Below are 22,865 nucleotides of genomic sequence, written 5' to 3'. Positions count from 1 at the left end.
CTCCAGTGACCTCATTGGAGAGGAGGTTGGGCAATTTAAGGCCATCGCGTTTCCACGGTGCTTCTCAGCCCAGAAAACACCTCCGAAGGCAGCTCTCGCCATCAGAAACCCAGACGAAGTCGCGAGCTTTTTCATCCCCTGAGTAAGTAAACAGCCGTCTCTTTTTTTCCTTTTATGAGAGCAAGGTGTAAGAGGAGATTCACGTCTCGTTAGAAAAAACAAACAAAGCAAGCTTCCTCTTACAATGAAATACTGGCAGGATTTTCTGTTTTCTTTAAGTGTATGTTTTGTTTTTTGTTTTAAATTTTTTTTTTCAACGTTTTATTTTATTTTTGGGACAGAGAGAGACAGAGCATGAACGGGGGAGGGGCAGAGAGAGAGGGAGACACAGAATCGGAAACAGGCTCCAGGCTCTGAGCCATCAGCCCAGAGCCCGACGCGGGGCTCGAACTCACGGACCGTGAGATCATGACCTGGCTGAAGTCGGACGCTTAACCGACTGCGCCACCCAGGTGCCCCTGTTTTTTGTTTTAAACGTAATTCTAAATCAGTGGGAGAGATTGTATTCTGTGTGCCTGCTTCAGGGTTTAGTTGCTTCTCCAGCAGAAAAGGAGGAGAGCGTCTGGACTAGCTCACGGAGGTCCCAGAAATTCTTTCTTGACATCAAGGCCGTATGAAACACGCAGAGGCTGAATAATACAGCCCCTAATGAGCTCCGTGTGGACTCTGACCAGTTTCAATCTACGAATTTTGATTTATAAAAATCAAATCGGTCTTCCCAGGATTGCTTGCAAGATTTCATAAGGCCAATAAATTGGTTGGGTTCTTTGTGGCTTCAAAATCGCATCTTAATTATGTGACTGAGTTGAGATTCATTCATCTCTCTGTCTGTATTTCAAATGCCTTTATCTCACCTCACTGTTGAAATTGGAACGAATTCCACGAGGCCCAATCCGTTGAAGAAAGTGATCTCCCGAGTAACACATGCCAGGGTTGAAATATGCAAACTCAGAAAATATCATGTAGAAATTACAGAATCATCTTCTCTAGCAGGCCTGCCCAACATCACCTCTACGTTTTTCAAATAAGATCAAGTATTACCGATACTATCAATAGCTGCTGTTTATTGAGCACCTACTATGTGCCAGGCAGATATCAGAGCTAAAACTAAGAACTGGTGAAGGAAGGGCTCTCCTTTCTGTCCGACGTCATATAAACACAGACAATAGCTGGTAAAGACAAACCCTTTCAAAATGAGCCCAGCTTGGGGCGCCTGGGTGGCGCAGTCGGTTAAGCGTCCAACTTCAGCCAGGTCACGATCTCGTGGTCCGTGAGTTCGAGCCCCGCGTCGGGCTCTGGGCTGATGGCTCAGAGCCTGGAGCCTGTTTCCGATTCTGTGTCTCCCTCTCTCTCTGCCCCTCCCCCGTTCATGCTCTGTCTCTCTCTGTCCCAAAAATAAAAAAAAATAAAAACGTTGAAAAAAAAAATTAAAAAAAAAAAAAATGAGCCCAGCTTGAGCAGACATGCCGTGTCTGTGGGGGGCCCACGGACACAGCTGGGTCCACTGGGACGGAGGGCAGTGTCTGCTAAACCAACCAGATTCGAGCTGAAGTCAGAGGTCTCTGCTGGTGGCTTGGGAGGCAGCCCCTGATTCCCTAGGGAGGGTGAAATTGCCTGAATTTCCTCTGGCTGCCGTTAACAAATCAGCACAAACTTAGTGGCTTAAAACAACACAAATTTATTATTCTGGAAGTCAGATGTTCAAAATCAGTCGCACTGGGCTAACGTCAAGGTGTTAGAAGGGCTGTGTTCCTTCTGGAGACTCCAAGGGAGAATCCTTGCTTTTTCCAGCTTCTTTTTAAAAATTAAAAAATATATATTTTTTTAATGTTTATTTATCTTTGAGAGACAGAGAGCACGAGCGGGGAGGAGCAGAGAGAGAGGGAGACACAGAATCCGAAGCAGACTCCAGGCTCCGAGCTGTCAGTACAGAGCCCGACGTGGGGCTTGAACTCAGGAACTGTGAGATCATGACCTGAGCCGAAGTCAGAAGCTTAACCAACTGAGCCACCCAGGCGCCCCTGTTTTTAAAAAATTTTAATGTTTATTTATTTTTGAGAGAGACAGAGACAGAGCATGAGCGGGGCAGGGACAGAGAGAGAAGGAGACACAGTATCCAAAGCAGGCCCCAGGCTCCGAGCTGTCAGCACAGAGCCTGACGCGGGGCTCGAACCCACAAACCGTGAGAGCTTGACCTGAGCAGAAACCAAGAGTCGAGCGCGTAACCGAGGGAGCCACCCAGGCGCCCCAGACTAGAATGTATTTAGTTAAGAAAATGTCCTTGCTGTAAGTGCCGAGGTACCTGCTAATCTCTGAGCAAATTTTGCCAAGCAGAGGCTATTCTCAGGTCTCTTTACATACAAAATCACGTAACTCTTTTAGCCCACGTATGTTCACAGGTGATGCCTTTATGCCCTAGTTCAGAGTGGCTTTCAACAAACATTTTTACCAGGTAATATTTTTACTCTACAAATACGTTGTAGTTACTTCCCCTTTTTGAACGTTTTGTGAAACTTAGAGGCCGCGCATCGTAGGTTTTCTCAATTTCGTCTCATTTCTTGTACGGAATATGAATTTACCCGAGTGAAAAGATTCTTCCCACAAACTGAGATATGCCAAAGCTCACTACAGAGATTTAAAATCAAATCTTGTGTGCCACCGAGCTCGCATTCTTTAAACATTTTTCCCCTTTCGCAATAAATGTCCTTTATTTTCTGCATAATGCCTTCATTTTCAAGGTAATTACAGTCTGCTAAAAGCGTAAAAGCAGGTGTTTTGGTGCTCCATTCTTTGAGTACCTTGATTAAAGATATCCAATTGATTTGGAACAAAATTCAAACAAAATTTAGAGTTCCGCTTTAACAAACAGCTTAGTAACATTTCCGGGCATTTAGGCTCAAGGTCCCCTAAAAGTGATTGATGATGGGGCAGCAAAGAAAGGAAATACGTGCTCTAGGGTTTTTTTTTTTTTTTTTTAATTCATCGTCGACCTTCTTATGAAAAGCTTGTGGTTCTGCAACCCTGTGCACCCATCTTTAGATTTTCTAAACTTTGTCAACTCTAACCTCCATTTTAACTGGTAGAATATTGAGGGGTGCCTGGGTGGCTCAGTCGGTTAAGTGTCCGACTTCGGCTCAGGTCATGATCTCGCAATTGGTGAGTTTGAGCCCCACATCGGGCTCTGGGCTGACAGCTCGGAGCCTGGAGCCTGCTTCGGATTCCGTGTCTCCCTCTCTCTCTGCCCCTCCCCCGCTCATGCTCTGTCTCTCTCACTCTCAAAAATAAATAACATTAAAAAAGAATTAATTGGCAGGATCCTGAAACTTATTCATGTGCAATTGCAAACGGTGTGTGCACCAGTGGCCTCTTCAAAGTACATTTCTGTTCCACTGCTCTCTTATTTTCGAAAGAACATCGCTGTTACCATGACACCACACCCCAGCAAAATCTGTATTTGTATTATCATCACAAAAATATAACTCTAGTTCCAACGTAAACAACTGAAACTGAATTTAGAATAGCATCCCCCAGAAGTCGTTGTTCCAGTCGCCCAGATGAAACTTCCAGAAGTTTTGCTTTGAGTCCGCGAATTGGATCATGTTTGGAACGGACTGATTTTTTTCTAGTGGAAGAACAGAAGATACCGATAGCATTTTCCCTGTGTGGGGAGTGGTTATGAAGCGGACCCACGATCAGCTTCATTTCCACTGTTACCTGTGCAGGAGATAAACTGGAACCAAAAATGAGCTGAATTAATTGGCAGAATAGTAGCTTGATCTGAATGGAAAATCCACGCTTCCCAGAGCGACCTGTAACAATGCCTTCTGCAGCTATCTGGGTGCAATTGGTGTCTTAGGGCAGATCTTTTAAAATTACTAACTTCTGGGGCGCCTGGGTGGCTCAGTCGGTTGAGCATCCGACTTCAGCTCAGGTCATGATCTCACGGTTCGTGGATTCGAGCCCCTCATCAGGCTCTGTGCTAATAGCTCAGAGCCTGGAACCTGCTTTGGAATCTGTGTCTCCCTCCCTCTCTCTCTCTCTCTCAGCCCCTCCCCTGCTCACACTCTGTCTCTCTCTCAAAAATAAAACACACGGTTTAAAAAATTAAAATTACTAACTTCTGCAGTAGCAGCTTTGGGTCTTAGGTTTTCTTGTGGTTGGTGAAATCGCCACAGAGCCCTGCCTAGTGATGTAAATAAACATCAACAGTCTGTGCAACTTGCAAATTTGTTGCCAACTTCCTTGAGAAAAGGGAGCTCAGTACTTACATCCTCCTGAAACTTTCATCTTTTAGCTCATCAAGGCCAAAAGGGCATATTGCAAATTTTTAAAGTGTTTCCAGGGTAAAAAAAAAAAAAAAAAAAAAAAAAAGAATTCCACAAAGAAAAATAAATAAATAAAACGATTCCCAAATAACCAGATAAATATTTAGCTGTGGATTTACAGCACAAGAGTGTCTCGACTCTCCCGTATGCACTCGGTCAGAGTTCTCCATGCCACAGATAGTCCACAGCCACCAGCCCTTAATCCCCCGTGTCTCCCACTGACCTCCCCACTCGTGGCCAAGCAGTTCATTCTCCCCTCTGTCTACATTCTCCCTCGGTGGTTTCGTCCACCCTTGGACGTCCACTGTGTCAGCTCTTGTCATTGAATACCAAACTTGAATATCTAGTCGCTGGAAATCCCCACTTGATGTCCCCACTTGATACTTCAACCTTGAACCTTGACATGTCCGAGAGTGAACTCCTGATCTCCCCGCCGCCAAACCCTGCCCCATCTTCACACTGCAGTCTCCATCTCAGCTGATGGCAACGTCATATGTCCGGGTGCTCTGGACAAAAATCTTGGCATCATCCGAGCCTTCCTCTCTCCCCACCTGTATCCGACTGAAAATCATGGCGGCACTACCTTCAATATAAAATCCGGAAACTGATTCTATCTCACCATTCCCCCTGCTTACCACCCCCGTGCTACAATTTTATTCAGTATGTTTACTGTTGTGGGCTCTCTCCTCCCAGGAGGCTGGAAGCCTCTGAGGGGTCTTTGCTAGTTTGATTCACTGCTCTGTCCCAAATACCTAGAACAGGGCCGGGTACATAGTAGGTGCTCAATAAATACTGGCTCAGTAGGCAAATGCATGGAGGAACTGGTAAATTACACCTCGGTGTGAACGGCACAGCGTGTGAGTTACACACAGCATCCAAACTCGAAAGTCATCATGTCCTCGGTTGAGGAAAGTCGTGCTCAGGGACATCAAGTGATTGCTCAAGGTCACCCAGCCAAGAATGGTTCACAAGCTGCTCGCTGTGTGAGTGGGGATCATATGGGTCTCCTGAGTCAGCTGTGGCCAGCTGGACTGGCAGGTGCCCATAAATCCACGAGTACAGGATGCGATCCCTTCTTTCCGTGGGGTTCCAGAGGGCAGCGAGACTCAGTCTGCTTGCTTCCCACCGTATCCCTCCCCCACTGAAACTCCGCGTGGGCATTTGGGAGGCAGGCCTGCTATGTGTCTGGGACTGTGGCCTTTCGGGTCAGCACAGACTGAGGGCTCCCAGGACAGGCTGTTTGCTTCCGAGCCTGGCTTCCTCATCTACCGACTGGGAGCCAAACACGTAGCAGAATCGAGGAGACAGAGGCCCGGCCTCTGGAATCAGACTGTGCCAGGCTGAATCCACTCTCTACTCCAGCCCCCTGTGCGACTGTGGACGAGTGATCAGTCCCTCCGTGCCCCGTTTTCTGAGCAAATGTAGATGACGAGGCTCTTACCCCCACAGGGCTGCTAGGAACATTAAATGAAAAAGTACTTCAATGTCAAACTCTCCAAATGGTGTCTGGCTTAGAAATCATCTCATCAATGTTAGCTGCTTTATTAATGTTGTTTTACTGCTGGTGATTTGCAAGCCTGGCTTCTCGTGCTGGAACCCTCCCACCGTTGTCCCTACCCCGTCCACCCCACTGGTCTGGGATCCAATGGACGGACATCCCCGCTCTCTGCACCTCTTGCTAGCACTTCCTGATTCTTTCTTAGGTCTGCATCGCCTCTGGACGGTGAGCACCTTCAGGCTGGGGGCTGGGTCCTTTCCCTGGCAAGGTGCTGGCACAGAGCGGGTGCTCTTTGATGTCCGCCAAAGAGCGAACGATAATAATCTGGTTGTTAATAAGACCGAGTGCTTCCTCTAGACCAGGTGACCGTGCCAAGCTCTCCATAGACCCTGTCCCTGGTCCTCACCACGGTTACACAAGAGGGATACGACTAGCTTTGCCTTTCGAGGGATACAACTAGCTTTGCCTTTCGAAAAGGGAACTAAAAGTTAGCAGGTCTCAGTGGCTCACTCCAAGTGGCTGCGCTCGGAATTGGACTCCGCGTTCAAAGCCCTAGTCTTTTCCTGCGTCCCAAGGGGCGGCAAACTTTTCCCCAAAGGGAACAGACGGCAGCTATCTCCCGTTCTGCAAGCCGCAGCCTCGGCCGATACGTAAGTGAACAGGTGCGGCCGCGGGCCGAGACAGCTTTCTGGTCCAAAGTTGGCGGCGGGCTGCGTCTGGGCCTCGGGTTGTGGCTGGCCGCCCCCCCCAGGTGATGCCGCATGCTGGTCGTTGCAGGTCGCCGCGGATGGCGTCCCGGACCCTCCTGGAGCTCCTGTCCCTGAACCAGAGCCAGCCCCCGCCCACAAACGCCACGTCCTGTGACGACGCTCGGGAGGCCTGGGACCTGCTGCACGGACTGCTGCCGACATTCATCCTCGCCATCTGCGCCTGCGGCCTGCTGGGAAACCTGCTTGTGTTGTCCATCTTCCTCCTGCCCCGGCGACGCCTGAACGTGGCGCAAATCTACCTGGCCAACCTGGCCGCCTCCGACCTGGTGTTCGTCCTGGGCCTGCCCTTCTGGGCGGAGAACATCTCGAACCGGTTCCGCTGGCCTTTCGGAGCCCTCCTCTGCCGCGTCGTCAACGGGGTCATCAAGGCCAACTTATTCACCAGCGTCTTCCTGGTGGTGGCCATCAGCCAGGACCGCTACCGGGTGCTGGTGCACCCCATGGCCAGCCGGAGGCGGGGGCGCAGGCGGCGGGCGTGGGCCACCTGCGCGCTCATCTGGGTGGCGGGGGGCCTCCTGAGCGTCCCCACCTTCCTGTTCCGTTCCCTCGCCGCCGTCCCGGAACTGAGCGACACCTGTGCCTGCGTGCTGCTGCACCCGCCCGGGGCCTGGCACGTCGCGCGGATGGTGGAGTTGAACGTGCTGGGCTTCCTCCTGCCGCTGCTGGCCATCGTCTTCTACAACGGCCAGATCCTGGCCTCCCTGCGAGGGCGCGCGGAGGTGGGCGGCACGCGGAGCGGGGGCTCCACGGATGGCAAGACGGCGGGGCTCCTCCTCACGCTCGTGGCTGCCTTCCTGGTGTGCTGGACCCCCTACCACTTCTTTGCCTTCCTGGACTTCCTGTTCCAGGTGCAGGCCGTCCGCGGCTGCTTCTGGGAGAAGTTCATAGACCTGGGCCTGCAGTACGCCAACTTCTTCGCCTTCACCAACAGCTGCCTGAACCCGGTGATCTACGTCTTCGTGGGCCGGCTCTTCAAGACCAAGGTGCGGGAGCTTTGTAAACAGTGCGTCCCTAGGAGCCTTCGTCCCGTGTGCCCGGCCCAGCGGAAAGACATCCTCCAACTTTTCTGGCAGAAGTAAACCGGCGGGGAGTCACGAAGCTTGGCTTCCGGATCCGCGATTTTGGACATCGGGAAGTCCTGTTGTGGTCGGCTGGGACAGTGAGCCCCCCGAATGGCCAGGACCCAGTCCCTGGGGACCGTGGGTGTGATTAGGGTGGGAGGACTGTGCACGGGTGATGGAGCCATGGATCTCGAGAGGGGGAGATCATAGGGGACGGGCTGGGTGGGCCCGACGGAGCCACAAAGGTCCTTGTAAAAGAGCAGCGGCAATTTCAGGGTCAGAGAAAGCCACGTGACAGCAGGATCAGAGGCTGGAGTGTCGTGAGGAGCCCCGAGCCATTGCTGGCACCCGATGAAGGCCGGAGAAGGGAAAGGAGACGCGTTCTCCCCTCAAGCTTCCAGAAGGCGCCAGCCCTGTAGCCACCCGACTTTAGCCCGAGGAGACGGACTTCGGATGGCTGGCTTCCGGATCCATAAGGCAATAAAGTTGTGTTGTTTTAAGTCGTCCAGTTGGTGGTAATTTGCTACAGCAGCCATAGGAAACTCATACAAGTTTCCGGTGAGGGTCTCTTGTTACATTTCTACTTGCCCGCCCAAAATTTTCTCCGCTGACGGCTAGGCATGCAGAGATGATACGGCTAGGGGTCCTAACCCCAAGGAACTTGCAGAAATAATTCGAGTATAAAAAAAGAAAACAAGAGGGGCGCCTGAGTGGCTCAGGCGGTTAAGTGTCCAACTTCAGCTCAGGTCATGATCTCACAGTTCGTGAGTTCGAGCCCCGCGTCGGGCCCTGTGCTGACAGCTCAGAGCCTGGAGCCTCTGCTTCGGATTCTGTGTCTCCCCCTCTCTCTGCCCTCCCCCGCTCACATGCTGTCTCCCTCTATCTCTCTCTCTCTCTCAAAAATGAATAAACATTTAAAAAAAAATAAAAAATAAGAATTAGGAGGTGACACAAAGCAGGGTAACTGCCCCCACCGCGTGAGAGGAGGTGCTCAGAGCACAGAGGAGCTGGGCCCAGGATGGGTGGCTGGGCGGGGATGGGTCTGGAGGGCTTCCAGGAGGAGGAGACATATAAGCTGAGTCCAAAGAACTAGCAGTTGGCCAAACCAGACGGCAAAAAGAAACATGCTCGAAACCAGAGGCTGGGAGGCTCAGAGGTTAGGAGGGAGAAGGATGAGGAAGGTGAGGTATAAGGTGGTCACGGAGGGGTTTGACGCTTGAGGAAGACCTAAGATGCTCAAGGGCAGGAGGGAAGCATGGAGGCGTCGGAGGAGGGGGCTGCTAAGGGCCCGGCTGAAGCTGGAAGGCATTGATCTAATGTTGTGTGAATTACTCGAGCAACGATTTCCCAAACAGGTAGACACTTGGGTTTCCCCAGCGTTGGGGTTCTTCCAGATGGATGGCCATAGTTCAAGGGTGCTGGGGGTACTACCTTGTGACTACGGAGAATGGCTGAATCAAGGAAGGAATGGACTTAGGAGGAGAGGGAGGCAGAGTGGATGCAGTTATGGAGCAGGGGGAACGTCTAGGTGACAGAGCAAAGGAACAGGGGGCTGTGGCCACAGATCGCGAGTGTCTGCATTCCATCTCCCGCGTGGCCACGGCATCGGGTGGCTGGAACGGAGGAAAGGAGAAGGTCATCGGTGACAAGGCAGTCAAGGAATGGAGCGGTCCAGGATGGCCGCCCGCTGGGTCCTCTAGGCAGGCAGGTGCTGGAAGGGTCTGGGAAGGACACAGCCAGTGGGCCAGGTGCCAGGGGGCCGGTCCTCACGGGGCAGCAGCAAAGACCCAGAAGCCAGTGTTCCTGGAGCCTGGCGATGATGGTCTAAGAGGCTGGCAGGCGCTGGGCCACTAGGCCCTCGTAGGCCATCCGCGAGGACCCTCTGGCCAGCGCTCCAGCCCCTGGAGCTATTCCTGGAGAGCAGAGATTGAGGTCAACAAGCAGGATCCAGGGTTTAATTTAGATCACATTTAATTTAATTTAGGTGTTTATTTATTTTAAAAATATTTTTCTTCTTTTTTTTAATGTTTATTTTTGAGAGAGAGAGAGAGAGAGAGTGTGCAAGTGTGAGTGGGGAAGAGGTGGGGGGGGAGGGGGGACAGAGGATCCGAAGCCGGCTCTGGGCTGACAGCAGAGAGCCCGCTGTGGGGTTGGAACTCACCAACCGTGAGATCATGACCCGAGCCGAAGTCAGACGCTTAACCGACTGAGCCGCCCAGGCGCCCCTGGATCACACGGTGTTTAAAAAAATATTCGGGGGTTGGTTACCAGTATTTAAATTCCGGATTAAAGTCCCGATTTGGGGACTCCCTTTGGCAGATCTACAACACAGGGGCTGCCTTCTTTGGGGCTGATATTTATTGAGTCTCTACTTTGTGCCTGACACTGGGGCAGGCGCCGAGAGCACAGCAGGGCCCTCCTGGAGCTGACCTCCGGGTGCTCCACCCCAAGGCACCGATTCTCTGGCCCTGACGACAGGGCACCCCTCCATCGGCTACAGCCCCCTTCTGCGGGGCAGAGGCCGGACCCGCCTCCCTGTTAGCGTCCCTGGCTCCAGCACCCACGTGGGCTCCCACTTTCTCTCTGCGAAGGGCCCAGTAGAGACGTGGAGCTTCTTCCCTAAATCCAGCTCCAGCTGTGGGCCTGTCATGCACATCCACGGCTGCCCTGGCCCCTCCCAATGCACCCCATTGCCCCATCTGTCACGGGCACCGAGTCGCCCTAAGCACCCCCGAATCCCAGCCCGGGGAGACTCCTGGGTGTTGCAACGGACACAGACGGGTTCTCGTCCTCCGGAGATGAGTCACGAGCTTGACGAGGAGCAAGCAGGAAGCTTTGTCCTACATGCTAGGTAGCAAAGGCTTTACATTACATTAAAATGAGTGCGTGTCAAAGCGGGGCAATCTGGATAAAATCTGAAACAATGTGCTGGTTCTGACATTGGACCGTACTTACGCACGATGTAACCATTAGGGGAAACGGAGTGAAAAACACAGAGGATCTCTCTGTGAATCTACTATAAGGTTGAACAAAGAAGATACCATCAGGGTGAACCCCTCCACTTCACAGATAAGGATGCTGAGGCCCAGAGGTAGGCAGACACTTTCCCAAGGTTACCCAGTGAGCCGGACTCCTGGGACGGGGTTCTGTCTAGACCCAAGGATGCCAGCTAGACTGCGAGGTCAGAGATCAGGGCTCAGTGCCAGGGATCCCACTATGCGAACTGTCCTCCTCGTGGCAGACTCCTTGTACCCGGGACTGGATTTGAGATCACGAGCGGGAAGACAGGCTTGCTTTTCAGGAATTTCAGGAGACAGGAAAGTATTAGAAGGGTCAGTTGGGGCTCAGCAAGTACGAGAGGAAGATCCTTCAGGGCTTTCATTGACGGGGAGTTCAGTGGCTGCTGAAATAGCTGCTGGCTCCTGGGCTATATTAATAGGAGCACAGCATCTAAAATGTGGGAGGTGATACCCCATTTAGCTTAGCACTGGACAGCGTACATGAAGACTATCGTGTCCAGCTTTTGGCTCATTCAGAAGAAAGGGATCAGACTGGCGAAGGGACTCAGTATCATAACCTTCGTGACACAGTGAGAGCCCGAGAGGGCTTTCCCGAAGAAGCGAAGACCTGTGGAGACAGGGGAACAAGTGTATTTAGTGTGACCCCAATAGGACCGAAGAGGGAAAAAAAAAATCCTGAGAAACACATTCTGGCTGAGGAAAGAGCTCTCTGATAGAGCTGTCTCATGTGAGCAGGGGAGGCTGATAAGAAGAGAGGTCGTTTCTCGGTAGGAGATGTGTAATCCACAGAGTCCGCCTGGGAGGAGTTCAGGAAACAAGGGGGTAACAGAGGAGGTGAGTCTGAGCTGGGTCTTGAAGTTAAACAGGACCGTGAGGGCGTTGACCCTCCCCCCCCCCCCCCCCCCCCCCGCCAACAGCCTTTGCCTCGTGTAAGATGTCAGCCAGTGAGATCAAGGGCAAGGCTCGAGATTATTGCAAGGCTCCGAGGTCGGTGCCCCCTCTAGCCCACGAGAGTCCACGGAGCCTCTAAACAGGGGAGTGTCCCGTTCAGACCCACATTCTAGAGAGATCGCTCCGCTGGAATATGTAGAACAGGGACGATGGCCTGCAGGTCGTATAAGCTATGTGTTGCCCCCCGCGAACCACCTCCGAACTTACAGAAATAGACCCACCTTAGCTCACAGTTCTGCAGTCGACCATACGGGCTCCTGCCGGGCTGGGCCACGCTCACGCGTGCACCTGTCATCGGCAAATGGCCAGCCAGCTCTGCTTCCGGGGGTTGAGCGGGAGGGCACGGCGGGCACGGAGCCGGCCTCAGGTAAATTAAACATCACTGACAGATTAGGTGCGTGGCTGCAAGGCCGAGGTCCCCAAATCTGACCTCCCCCGTCTAAGACAGAAGCAGAGTCGCTGAATCGTCCACTGCTTCGACTGCCCTTACTGGGTGTTTCATACACGCCGGGGATTGTGGGAGGCGGGGGTACAGAGGACAATGAGACGCCGTCCTTCTCTTAGAGAGGCCGCAGGACGCGGAAGAGACCGGCTAGGGCAGGCTGCTAGGTCTATGGACGGGACACCTGAAGCCCAGCATGCTTTGCCCCGTCACGGGGTGACACAGGTCGGTGTGAGGTCTGGATGGGGGGCCAGCTCTCGTACCCTGTCTAGCCCCCTCGCCCCGTACAGTGGCTCCCCAGAAAACGCTTCCTGACGATCTCACGGTTCGTGGGTTCGAGTCCCACATCGGGCTCTGTGCTGACAGCTCGGAGCCCGGAGCCTGCTTCGGATTCTTTGTCTCCCTCTCTCTCTGCCCCTCCCCTGCTCCCACTCTGTCTCTCTTTCTCTTTCTCTCAAAAATAAATAAAAATATTTTTAAAAATTAAAAAAATAAAAGAAAGAATTAAGAAGCCCACTGATACCATATATCTAGGTGACATCACCCAACCGTGCCCTCCTCAGTCAGGAAGGTGACATCGTGGCCCCCATCCCCTGACTCCAATCTGCCTCTCTTAGTTCCAAACAGGGAGGAAAACTGTCCTCAAACCCCAGCTCCTATTATCTTGCCCATCTCTTCCTCCAAGGGACTCAAATTCCAAATATCTGTTACTCCTTGGGCAAAACCATGAAAGTCCGATGGCGAAATGCCAATCCGATTCCCGAGACAGTGTTCACAAAATCCTTGGTAATACCTCAGCAGGTTTTGATCCGGGGTTTCTTGGCGATACGGACGTTTTGGGCCACGCAGTTCTTTGTGGTACGGGGGAGGGGGGTGGCTGTCGGGGGGCATCATAGGGTGTTCAACAGCATCTCAGACCTCCAGCCTCTACCACTAGATTCCAGAAGCCCTCCCCCAGTGCGACAACCAAAATGTCTTAAGATATTAATTACCAAATGTCTTCCGGGAGCGAGATCGCCCCTACCCCGAGCTGAGAACCACATTTTAACTCGCGTGATCTAGTTATTCAGCAAGGGCCTCAAGGAAAGGCTGGTGATCTGGGGGGACTGCTCGGAGGTGGTGGGGCTTCAGCCCTCGTAGGACAGAACAAAGGGAAGGGGAGAAGCCACGGGGCCAGGTCCGCGCAAACAGGTCAGAAAGATTAAATAGCCGAGCATATGAAACCACTGAGAACCACCTCCGGCATGCATTGCACACACAGTAAATATTTGCTGGGATCATTACAGCTGTCTCTCCTCCAGCCCAAATAGTGACACGGGTTTATAGCAGCGCGTCACGGTTCTGGGCATCATTCCCCGGTGCTCAACAGTAAATTCCTCCAGTCAAGCCCTGTGGCTTCTCCCAAAGTCATTTTCTCTCCATCAGCCTAGAGCCAACCTTGGGGTGGGGGGAAGGCCTGAGGCCGGAAAAGGAGAAACAAAGGAAGCGAAGAATGAGATTCAATTATAATGTGCAAAGGATCAACCCTGTAAGTAAAGACAGGATCCGACAGGGCTTGGCCAAGGGTTAGGTGATGGAGAAGAGCTTAGAGATGCGGAACGTGATCTTTATTTAAAGTGCTGATATTTGGGGGATGGCTCGGTCGGTTGAGCGTCCGACTCTTGATTTCAGCTCAGGTCGTGGTCCCGGGGTCATGGGATTGAGCCTCTTGTGGGGCTCTGCACTGAGCACAGAGTCTGCTTGGGATCCTCTCTCTCCCTCTCTCTCTCTTTGCCCCTCCCCTGCTTACACACTCTCTCTCTCTCAAAATAAACAAACGTTTAAAAATAAAGTAGAATAAAATTAAAACTCAGTGATGATGTTTCCGGGGTCACCTGGATGGCTCGGTCTGTTTAAATGTCAAGACTCTTGACTCAGCTCGGGTGTCGATCTCAGAGTTGTGAGTTCCAGCCACGCCAACAGCATGGAGCCTGCTTTTTAAAAGGCTGATGTTCGTCCGACTTCAGCCAGGTCACGATCTCGCGGTCCGTGAGTTCGAGCCCCGCATCAGGCTCTGGGCTGATGGCTCAGAGCCTGGAGCCTGTTTCCAATTCTGTGTCTCCCTCTCTCTCTGCCCCTCCCCCGTTCATGCTCTGTCTCTCTCTATCCCAAAAATGAATAAACGTGAAAAAAAAAAAATTTAAAAGGTTAATGTTTTGAGGTGCCTGGCTGGCTCCGTTGGTGGAGGACGCCATTCCTGATCTTGAGTTCAAACCCCACGTTGAGCACAGAGCTTACTTAAAAATATAAAGGCATTACCTATTTAAAAACTAAAACTAAAATGTCGATGTTTTGTTGATCACGGATGTTGGTGCATTCATTTGTGCTTTTTAAAAGCATTGCACTAAATTATTATCTTGATTACTCATGCGCCAGGGCCGGCGCATCCCGTCTCCCAGCCCCGAGGGGCGGGGTGACCGGGCTAGGGGGCTGCATTTCCAGCAAAGAAATGAACCTTAAACAGGCTTCTGTTTCAGACTCACCCTTAGATACCCCTGCGGGAAAAACAACCAAAGATCTTTATCTGAATATAAAACGCATTTCCATTATTTCATGCCCTAAATATTCCCTTATCAGCCTGTTATGACAACCACACCAAGCCCCAGGCATTGAGAGTTGGCCCTGGTGTGTTCTACCACCGAGGGGAGTATTTCCAGGGAGAAATTGTGAAATAAAAAGCCATTTTTGTGTTTAATTTAAGCAGTGCCCTCCACCAAGAGGACGCCTGCCACGGGACAAGCCTGGCGAAACGATTGGGATAGTTAGGATTTTTCCCAAACCTTCCCACGGGGCGCGGGGATCGGACTCCGCGCAGGCTCAGATGCGCGGCCGATGCGGGCTGGCTCCGAACTCGGTAGTTGCTGAACCGAAGTTCCACTCGGGAAGGGAGCGGGCGCCCCCTGCTGGCCGAGGGGGAGGCTTGCTCTTTCCCCACAAGGGATCCTGCACAGATTTCCAAAGCCCTTAAAAAAATTTTTTTCTTTTTAATGTTCACTTATTTTTCAGAGAGAGAGAGAGAGCAGGAGAGGGGCAGAGAGAGAGAGAGGGAGACACAGAATCCGCAGCAGGCTCCGGGCTCTGAGCTGTCAGCACAGAGCCCGACACGGGGCTCAACCTCATGAATCGACAGATCATGACCTGAGCTGAAGTCAGATGCTCAACCGACTGAGCCACCCAGGCGCCCCTCAAGGTCCCTTTTTTTTAAAGGGTTACTTACAACAGATCAGTTCCAAAGCGTAACAGAATATAGAAATGGGAACAGGCAATGATTTCTCTGGAACGCGGTTGTTTAAAGACGTCTTCGGAAGAAAAAGATGTTTTAATGATTAACCTGGCTAGCGGGTATATGTTAGTAGGTACCACTTCAATCAGACAGCAATTGGCAACAGACACCCAAATTTTAAATGGGTATATCATTGACTCGGTTGTTCCCCCTCGTCTGAGGTGTTGAACAGATAAGTCACGGAGAATCTGAGACACAGCAAAGTTAAATAACTTACTCAAGGTCAGTCTTTGGGATGGAGAGTGGCTAAAACCCCGATTCAGCAAGTAAGACATAAAGGCTAAGAAAATGGCTTTCAAAGTGAAAGCCCGTATGAAGATTATTAAGAAGGGTTTTGAAGGGACCCCTGGATGACTCAGTCGGTTAAGCAACCGACGTGGTTTCAGCTCAGGTCATGGCCTCACGGTTTGTGAGTTCGAGCCCCACCTCGGGCTCTGCGCTGACATCGAGGGGGCTGCTTGGGGTTCTCTCTCTCCCTCTCTCTTTGTGCCTCCCCTGCTCGTGCTCTCTCCTCTCTCAAAATAAATCAATAAACTTAAAGAAAACAATAAAAAGGGCTTTGAAGAAAATAGTATGTGCTGAAGGGGAAAATTTAAAAAAGTAAAACTTTGGTTCATACTGAAATGGAAAAGAGAGGTGTTTATGGGGCTCCAGGAGTGTCCCTCATAAATGAAGGGAGATTTCTCACTGTGGAGTTGTTGCCACTGATACTGAAATGAAAATAGAGTGGAGAGGGGGATTGCGCCTAACTTGTCCCAAATATTAAAGGCATTCTGGAGTAATAGCCTTGAGGTCTCCAGCCCTCTAAAATTAATTGGGCCACATCTGGGCTGACAAATGCTCCCATTAGGGTTTTGGAAGCAGAACCAGAACCTTGCAGGGCACCCAGCTGGCTCAGTCGGTTAAGCGTCCGTCCAACTTCGGCTCAGGTCACGATCTCACAGCTTGTGAGTTCAAGCCCCTTGTCAGGCTCTGTGCTGACAGCTTGGAGCCTGGAGTCAGCCTCAGATTCTGTGTCTCCCACTCTCTCTGCCCCTCCGCAGCTCATGCTCACTCTCTACAAACATTAAAAAAAAAAAAAAAAAAAAAACACAAAAAAGCCTAGTACCTTGCACCAAGCGGTCATGTTTCCCTTTATACCTCAGTGGAATCTAAATTTAAAAGCATATTTTGCCCTCTGCTGAGAGCCTAGAAATTCTTCCTCTAAGGATGTGAGAGGTTTCATTTTTCTCGGCTGTCCCCAAACCCGAAAGACTTTGACTCCAGCACCCTCCTTGACTTTTATTTCCAAATGCTACCCAGGATGCACCCCTCAAGTCAAACTCCCCTGTAACCAGGCAATCCTGAACACGAGGCTAAAAAGGGAGCCGGTTTCCCACAGCGATCCTGAGGCTTCCCCGGATCTGATCTGTGTTTAATGCCTGGGAAGCCAGGTCTCTGAACAACTCTGGGGAGAGAGACCCGAGTGGTGTCTTCAGAAGCGGGTATTCCAATTCTAAAACCTCTCTGGGTAGCGTCTGCTCCTTTCTTTGGCTTTGTGATATATTACTTGATTTCTCAAGAGCAAAACATTGATTTCCATTTGATAAGGGACAAATGGCTGGAATGATTGTGTCTAATCGATGTCTTCCCACGGGGTTCTGAGCTCCCCAAGAGCAAGGGGACATCTTTCATCTCTAGCCTGGGACATTGCACATAGGAGGCATCCAGGAAACATCTAATGCTCACATGATACTTACACAGTGTGTGAGACACTATTCTAAGCACTCTGCGCCTATTAACTCACACAATCCTCATAATAACCATATTATTATCGCTGTACAGGAGGAAACTGAAGCCCAGAGAGGTCAAGCAACTTCCCCAAGGCCACACAGCTAACAAGTACTGAAGCCTGGGTTCGGCCCTAGGCAGCCTGACTCTCTAAAATCTAGATTCTTGAGGAGCCTGGGTGGCTCAGTCAGTTAAGTGTCCGACTCTTGATTTTGGCTCAGGTTATGATCTCACGGTTTGTGAGTTCGAGCCCGGCATGGGGCTCTTTGCCGTCCACACGGAGCCTGCTTCAGATTGTCAGTCCCGCCCCACCCTCTCTCTGCCCCTTCCCCGCACGTTCTCTCTCTCTCAAAATAAATAAACTTAAACAATAAAATAAAATCTACATTCTTAGCCACTATACCAGTGGCTCCCCAACTTGTCTGCACACGAGTCACCCGGGAAGCGTCAAAAAAAAAAAAAAAAAAAAAAAGCCCCAGGTGTTGTGATTTTATTGGTCTTGGATGTGGCCTGAGTTTCTTTTAAAAATTTTAAAAGATCCTCCAGTGATGCGGACGACTCTGGAGGACCGTTACATGACGCCATTCTGCCTCATTACTCGGCACATCTTTCTGCTGAATTCAATCTGCACCACGTGGAACCGCTTTCAGGAATGCAAACAAGCCAGGGAGGAAAACAAAAATCCAATTCTGGTGGCGGCAAATTAACGTTGGAATGCAACTAACTGCTTATAACTCCAATCGGTAGGCGCTAACAGCACGGGTCCGCAGCCACATTTTTGCAGCGGTGTGGCCAGCGCCCCCGCCCCCAGACCCCGACTTCCTTCTTCCCTCCTAGGCTCACAGCAAGCCCACACTGCCAGGTTGGCTTCGTGCTGGGCGTGGTCACGTGACAGGATTCGGACCAATAGCCTGCGGGCAAACGTCCCCAGCTTCTAGGCTGGCCTCCTCAATCCCCGCCTTGGGGGGGCGAAGGGGAGGCAGAGCCACAAGATGGGGGGAGCCTGGGGTCCTCCAGTATCCTAGAGGAGAGCTGCCAGACATCGGGAGCACCTGCTGGACTTGATGTGAATGAAAAGTGGTTGGGATTTGGGGGGGTTTCATCTGTCATTAGTGACCAGTGTTCCCGGACTAGCAGATGGTGTGGCTGTGGGTGGGTCACTTCTCCTAAGCATTGGTTTTGTCACCTGCAGAGCACGGATACAGGTGAGAGGATGCTGGAAAGCCCGGTGGCTCACAGCTGCCCCCCACCCAGGGGCTCCGGCAGCAGATGGGAGGTGGGGGGGGGGGGGTGATTTGTCCCTCTGGCCCCTCTGACTACTTGGCTGTGCGAGGCCACCGCTGCTGTCGGGCACCCCCTCTCCTTCGGAGGCAGGCTCTGAGAACCTCTCTCTCCCTCTTGCCTCCAGGCCCGCAGTGAGGCTTCATGTTGCCTCGGGTGTTGCTCAAAAAGCGAGAAATCACCACCGCCTCCTGGCTGAGGCCCAGGACAGACCCAGAGCTGAAAGTGAAAGGGACACAAAGGTCCCTGTGGGTCTCCCCAGCCCCCGCCCACCTCTGCTGAGTCAGTCCCTTCCTTACAGCCTCCTGGGTGCCCTGAGTGGCCATCTGCCTCCTGCCAGGACCCCTGGCTGACGCGGAGTGTGGACGCCCCATGGTTGAGTGCTGAACACACTCGGCACATAGTGAATACCGAACAGAAATCGCATTTTCATCTATTTTGCATATATATTTGTATTACTTCTTAAACACTGCTAAATCAGGAAAAGAGTAAAATTGCATCGAATGAAGGACTTCAAGTACTAAATCGTGTGATCTTGGGCGCCTAACTTTGTCCCTCGGCTTCATTCTCAACGGCACAGTGACCAGAGGGTTATATGACCCCTAAGGTTCATTCGTTCGTTCGCTCGCTCATCCATTCACTAGGCCCTGATGCCTTGGTTCTGGGCAAGGCCTGTGCCAGGCACCAGGTGTATGTGCGCCCTGCCCTCATGGAGGGGGTCAATCAGGAGTGAAACAAGTCCGTGTGGGTTCGTGACAGGGACCACAAACGTCTGTTATGTTTTAAGGAGGGTGTGCGGGGATGGAGAATGAAGTAGGTAGGGTGGCTGGCCCGGTCTGAAAATGGTAACCTTTAAGCTGTGATCAGGAGGAAGCAGGCAGAGCCTTGTAGAAAGGAATGTGGGAAGGCTCTTAGGCCCTGTTCTCGCTCCAGGCTGCACATGGCCTCCCCGCGGTCTGTCCCAGGCGGGTTCTGCCGCCCAGGGGACACTTGGCCATACCTGCAGACGTCTTTGGCTTTCGCAACTGGGGAGCGGGTGCTACTGGCATCTACTGGGTCAGGCCAAGGGTACTGCTAAACACCCTAAAATGCCCAAGAAGCCCCCTCAACGATGGGTTATCCAGCCCCAAATGTCAAGATTGCTAAGGTGGAGAGACCCTGACTTAGCCCCATTCGCAGATTTTTATTTAATTGGTGCAGAGTGGAACCTGAGCTTCAGCATTAAAAAAAAAAAAAAAAAAAAAATCTCCAAGTGGCTCCAACCCCTGCAGCCAGGGATGCGGCAGAACCGAATGACTAGCGCGGCCGGTGCTGAGCCAGGCGAGGGGAGAGAAGCTGGAGGTGAGGGGGAGAGACGGAGAAGCAATTTGTCCTTGCCTTGGGCTCAAGTCCTCGAAGGGTCGCGGATCTCCATCTTCTAGCAAAATTCCTTTCTTAGTTTCCTCACGAGTGACGAGTTTTCACTAACTCAGACAACTGTGCAAGTTCCCCTCCAGTGATGTCTTAGGATGGGCATGGGGTCTGGGAGTCAAGCCGTGTGACCTTGGGAAAGGTGGTCTGGACTTCTCTGAACCTGCTTCCTCCTCTGGAAACCAGGGACTGTAACAAGCGCCTCTCCGAGGGGCCCTGAGGGTGACAGAGCGCCCAGGCGCCACAAGCCCTGGGTCACAGAAAGCATCTCACAGAGGCTGCTGGCCCTCCTTCACAAGAGCCCTGTGTGGAGCATGATGGGACTTTCCCCTGGCAGCTCAAAGTGGATGGTGATGTAGTGACACCTGTCACATCAAAACCTCTTTTAAAGCGTTGCCTTTAAAAGCGTTTAACAGGACATCTGGGTGGCTCAGTCAGTTCAGCGTCCGACTTCGGCTCAGGTCATGGTCTCGCGGTTCATGAGTTCGAGCCCCACATCGGGCTCTGTGCTGACAGCTCGGAGCCTGGAGCCTGCTTCAGATTCTGTCTCCCTCTCTCTCTGCCCCTCCCTGGCTTGTGCTGTGTGTGTGTGTGTGTGTGTGTGTGTGTGTGTGTGTGTCAAAAATAAACATATCAAAGTGTTTCTTTAAAATATCTTTTATAAAGCTAAAAATATTCCTCCAAATAGAACAGATTTATCAAGTATTTAACTAGGTCCCTAAGACCAAAATAGCAAGGTATGTTCGCCACAAGTCCACATTGTAGGGATAATAGAGTGATTTATGCCCTAAAGCGGGCAGGAGTGGCACATTTTAAAATTACATGCCCTACATATCTGAGAGCAGGTGGATACACGATTTGCTATCGCGAGGACCCAGATCATAGGAACACTATTTCTTGTAAACAGGATCTGACACAGACCTACACCCCACCCCCAAACGTATTTTATACAGGTTTTGGGAACAGTTCTTGGCGAAAGACAATAGTGTTTAAAGCAAACTCCAAAGAGTAAATATTTTAATTTTCTTCAAGAGTTCTCTTCATTTCATAATATTATCAACAGTCACACTGACAAAAGGTTACATTTCCACAAAAATACTCATACGGCATCGGTATTCTTAAAGTACTCACATCCAAAATTACCTTAGGGGAAACTAGGAAACTTAGCAACAAGCACACAACATTGTGGTGAGATTAAATTCAATCTCTGAAGTCGGGATGGATTCACAGAAGAGCCGGAGCCCCTTCCAAATTCCACCATCAAAAAGCAACCGGTCCTGGGTGATCGGCGAGTTCTATAGAAACGAGAGAAGACGAATCCAACTAGAAACTAGAAGCTGCCATTTCAAATATACAAAATACGTGTCGAACAGCAAGATAAACACATTTCTTAAAGGGGGGGGGGGCTGCTACGTCAACAACGCACTGCCCTGGAGAGAGGTCACGGAGCCAGCCAGCGTCACGCCTGCCACCTCCTGACTGTCAGCAGGGGGCACTCGAAACCAAGATGCCCATGGTTGGCCCAGGAGGCAAAGATCTCTAACACCAATGTTTTTGAAAACTGCTGACATCTTGAAATGGGAATCGTTGGCACTCAAATTTCTCATCCCAAAAGCAGCCCATCGTGATGGTGTTAGAACACCTTTTCTACCTCTGGTGTGCAGACTACAATGAAAGGAAAATACTCCCCGCATAAGCGGGCTGATGACAGCTGTGTTTATGAAGTCTACTGAGGGGAGTGGTGTGCCTGGCTGACCCCGACGATAGGGACTTACATTGGCATCAAAGCACTCAGCTATTGTTATATGAAGAGACTAGCAGAAATGGGCTTGCTCGACAAAAGATTTTTTTCCCCTACATTAACTCTACGGTATATACATAGCCTTCCTCATTACACCTAAGACTCACAAATTCGTATTTGATTTATTCTACTTGATATCAGCTGGCTTGTCTCATCCACCTGCAGATACAAAGAGGGTCACGAGTTTTTGACAGTCCCTTCCTTTCGAGCTTAAAGAACTTTCTCGACCTGGTCCCTAAGGTCCTAAGCAGGTTAAGAGGATGGGAGGGGAAACAGAGTAACTGCTCACCACGGAACACCAGCCCTGCCACACTTCCTCCCCACGATTCTGAGGGAAGACGCCCAATGCAGGTGTAAGAAAATGGAAACAAAGGCCAGTGATTCAAGTCGAGGCCCGAAGCTCTTCGCAGCTGTCAACCCTGAAGCCAGTTAGCGCAAGTGTTCTCATTGCAAACTGCCAGACTCCGACACTGCCTGCTGTCTCTGCGCTCTGGTGAGAGTATGCACAGCGCACAGAACCCGAACCAAACACGCCGGGACACGCGGTCCCCGCACGGGAGAGACAGACTCGTCTAGACGGCTTAGAAACTGAACAGAGGCCCCAAGCCTACAGAACGCAGCTTTCAAAAGGGGACGATTACAAAGTAAACAGGACTTTACTGGAAAAGTGACACAGCAGGAGGCAGGAAACACTGGTGTTTAGTATTTTTTGCCATTTTAGGCACACGGCTGCTTGGAAAGATTTCTTAAAGCGAGTTTTGCGTTATAAAAACATCGATGTTAAATACGTGCGCGTAAGCGGGAATCCAAATTGGACCCAAACGTGGCTAAAATGGACGTTTACTGCTCTAGAAGAAACACTACATCTATCCTAAAAGGCAAATCTTAAAGTGGATGTCCTACTTGTAAATAACAGCAATCTGGGGACAGAGAGGGCAACTGGAAGTGCAAGTCAGTCCCCGTTCAAGAGAAGGTACCGCCATGGACTTCGCGGTCTTAATCGAGTGGTCCTCACACGTCTCTGTAACACGGTCTATTCTAAGACTCGCTGAGGGATCTCCGTCAAGCTTGCTCGCTGGACTCCTTGGGGAGATGCCCGTTTGGCCGCCAGGCAGCACCAAGCAGACGGACGCAGTCTGCTCCGTTCAGAACCG

General features: G+C 51.2%; 2 protein-coding genes across 2 annotated transcripts in view; one reads left to right on the top strand and one right to left on the bottom strand.

The window, feature by feature from the left end:
- The first annotated feature begins 15 nt into the window (after positions 1–15).
- On the top strand, positions 16–8,217 carry BDKRB1 (bradykinin receptor B1). Its single transcript, XM_025919395.2, has 2 exons — positions 16–142; positions 6,661–8,217. The coding sequence occupies exon 2, from the start codon at positions 6,671–6,673 to the stop codon at positions 7,730–7,732; it is 1,062 nt and encodes a 353-aa protein (XP_025775180.2). The 5' UTR covers positions 16–142; positions 6,661–6,670; the 3' UTR covers positions 7,733–8,217.
- A 12,693-nt stretch (positions 8,218–20,910) lies between these two features.
- The window catches only part of ATG2B (autophagy related 2B), a 74,790-nt gene continuing 72,835 nt past the window's right edge, over positions 20,911–22,865 (bottom strand). Inside the window, exon 42 of the mRNA XM_086708861.1 lies at positions 20,911–21,205. Within this exon, the coding sequence (XP_086564987.1) occupies positions 21,074–21,205 (132 nt within the window). The 3' untranslated portion in view covers positions 20,911–21,073. The remainder of the gene's footprint in view (positions 21,206–22,865) is intronic.

This window comes from Puma concolor, chromosome B3 (assembly GCF_028749965.1).
Source record: "Puma concolor isolate L17-30 chromosome B3, mPumCon1.1.hap2, whole genome shotgun sequence".
NCBI lineage: Eukaryota > Metazoa > Chordata > Mammalia > Carnivora > Felidae > Puma > Puma concolor.
Note: the sequence above shows the minus strand (reverse complement) of the source record. Positions and strands in the feature narration are given on the sequence as shown.

What these genes read in the sequence shown, in the direction of transcription:
- BDKRB1 (XM_025919395.2), top strand. Translation starts at nt 6,671, where the DNA reads ATGGCGTCCCGGACCCTCCTGGAGCTCCTGTCCCTGAACCAGAGCCAG.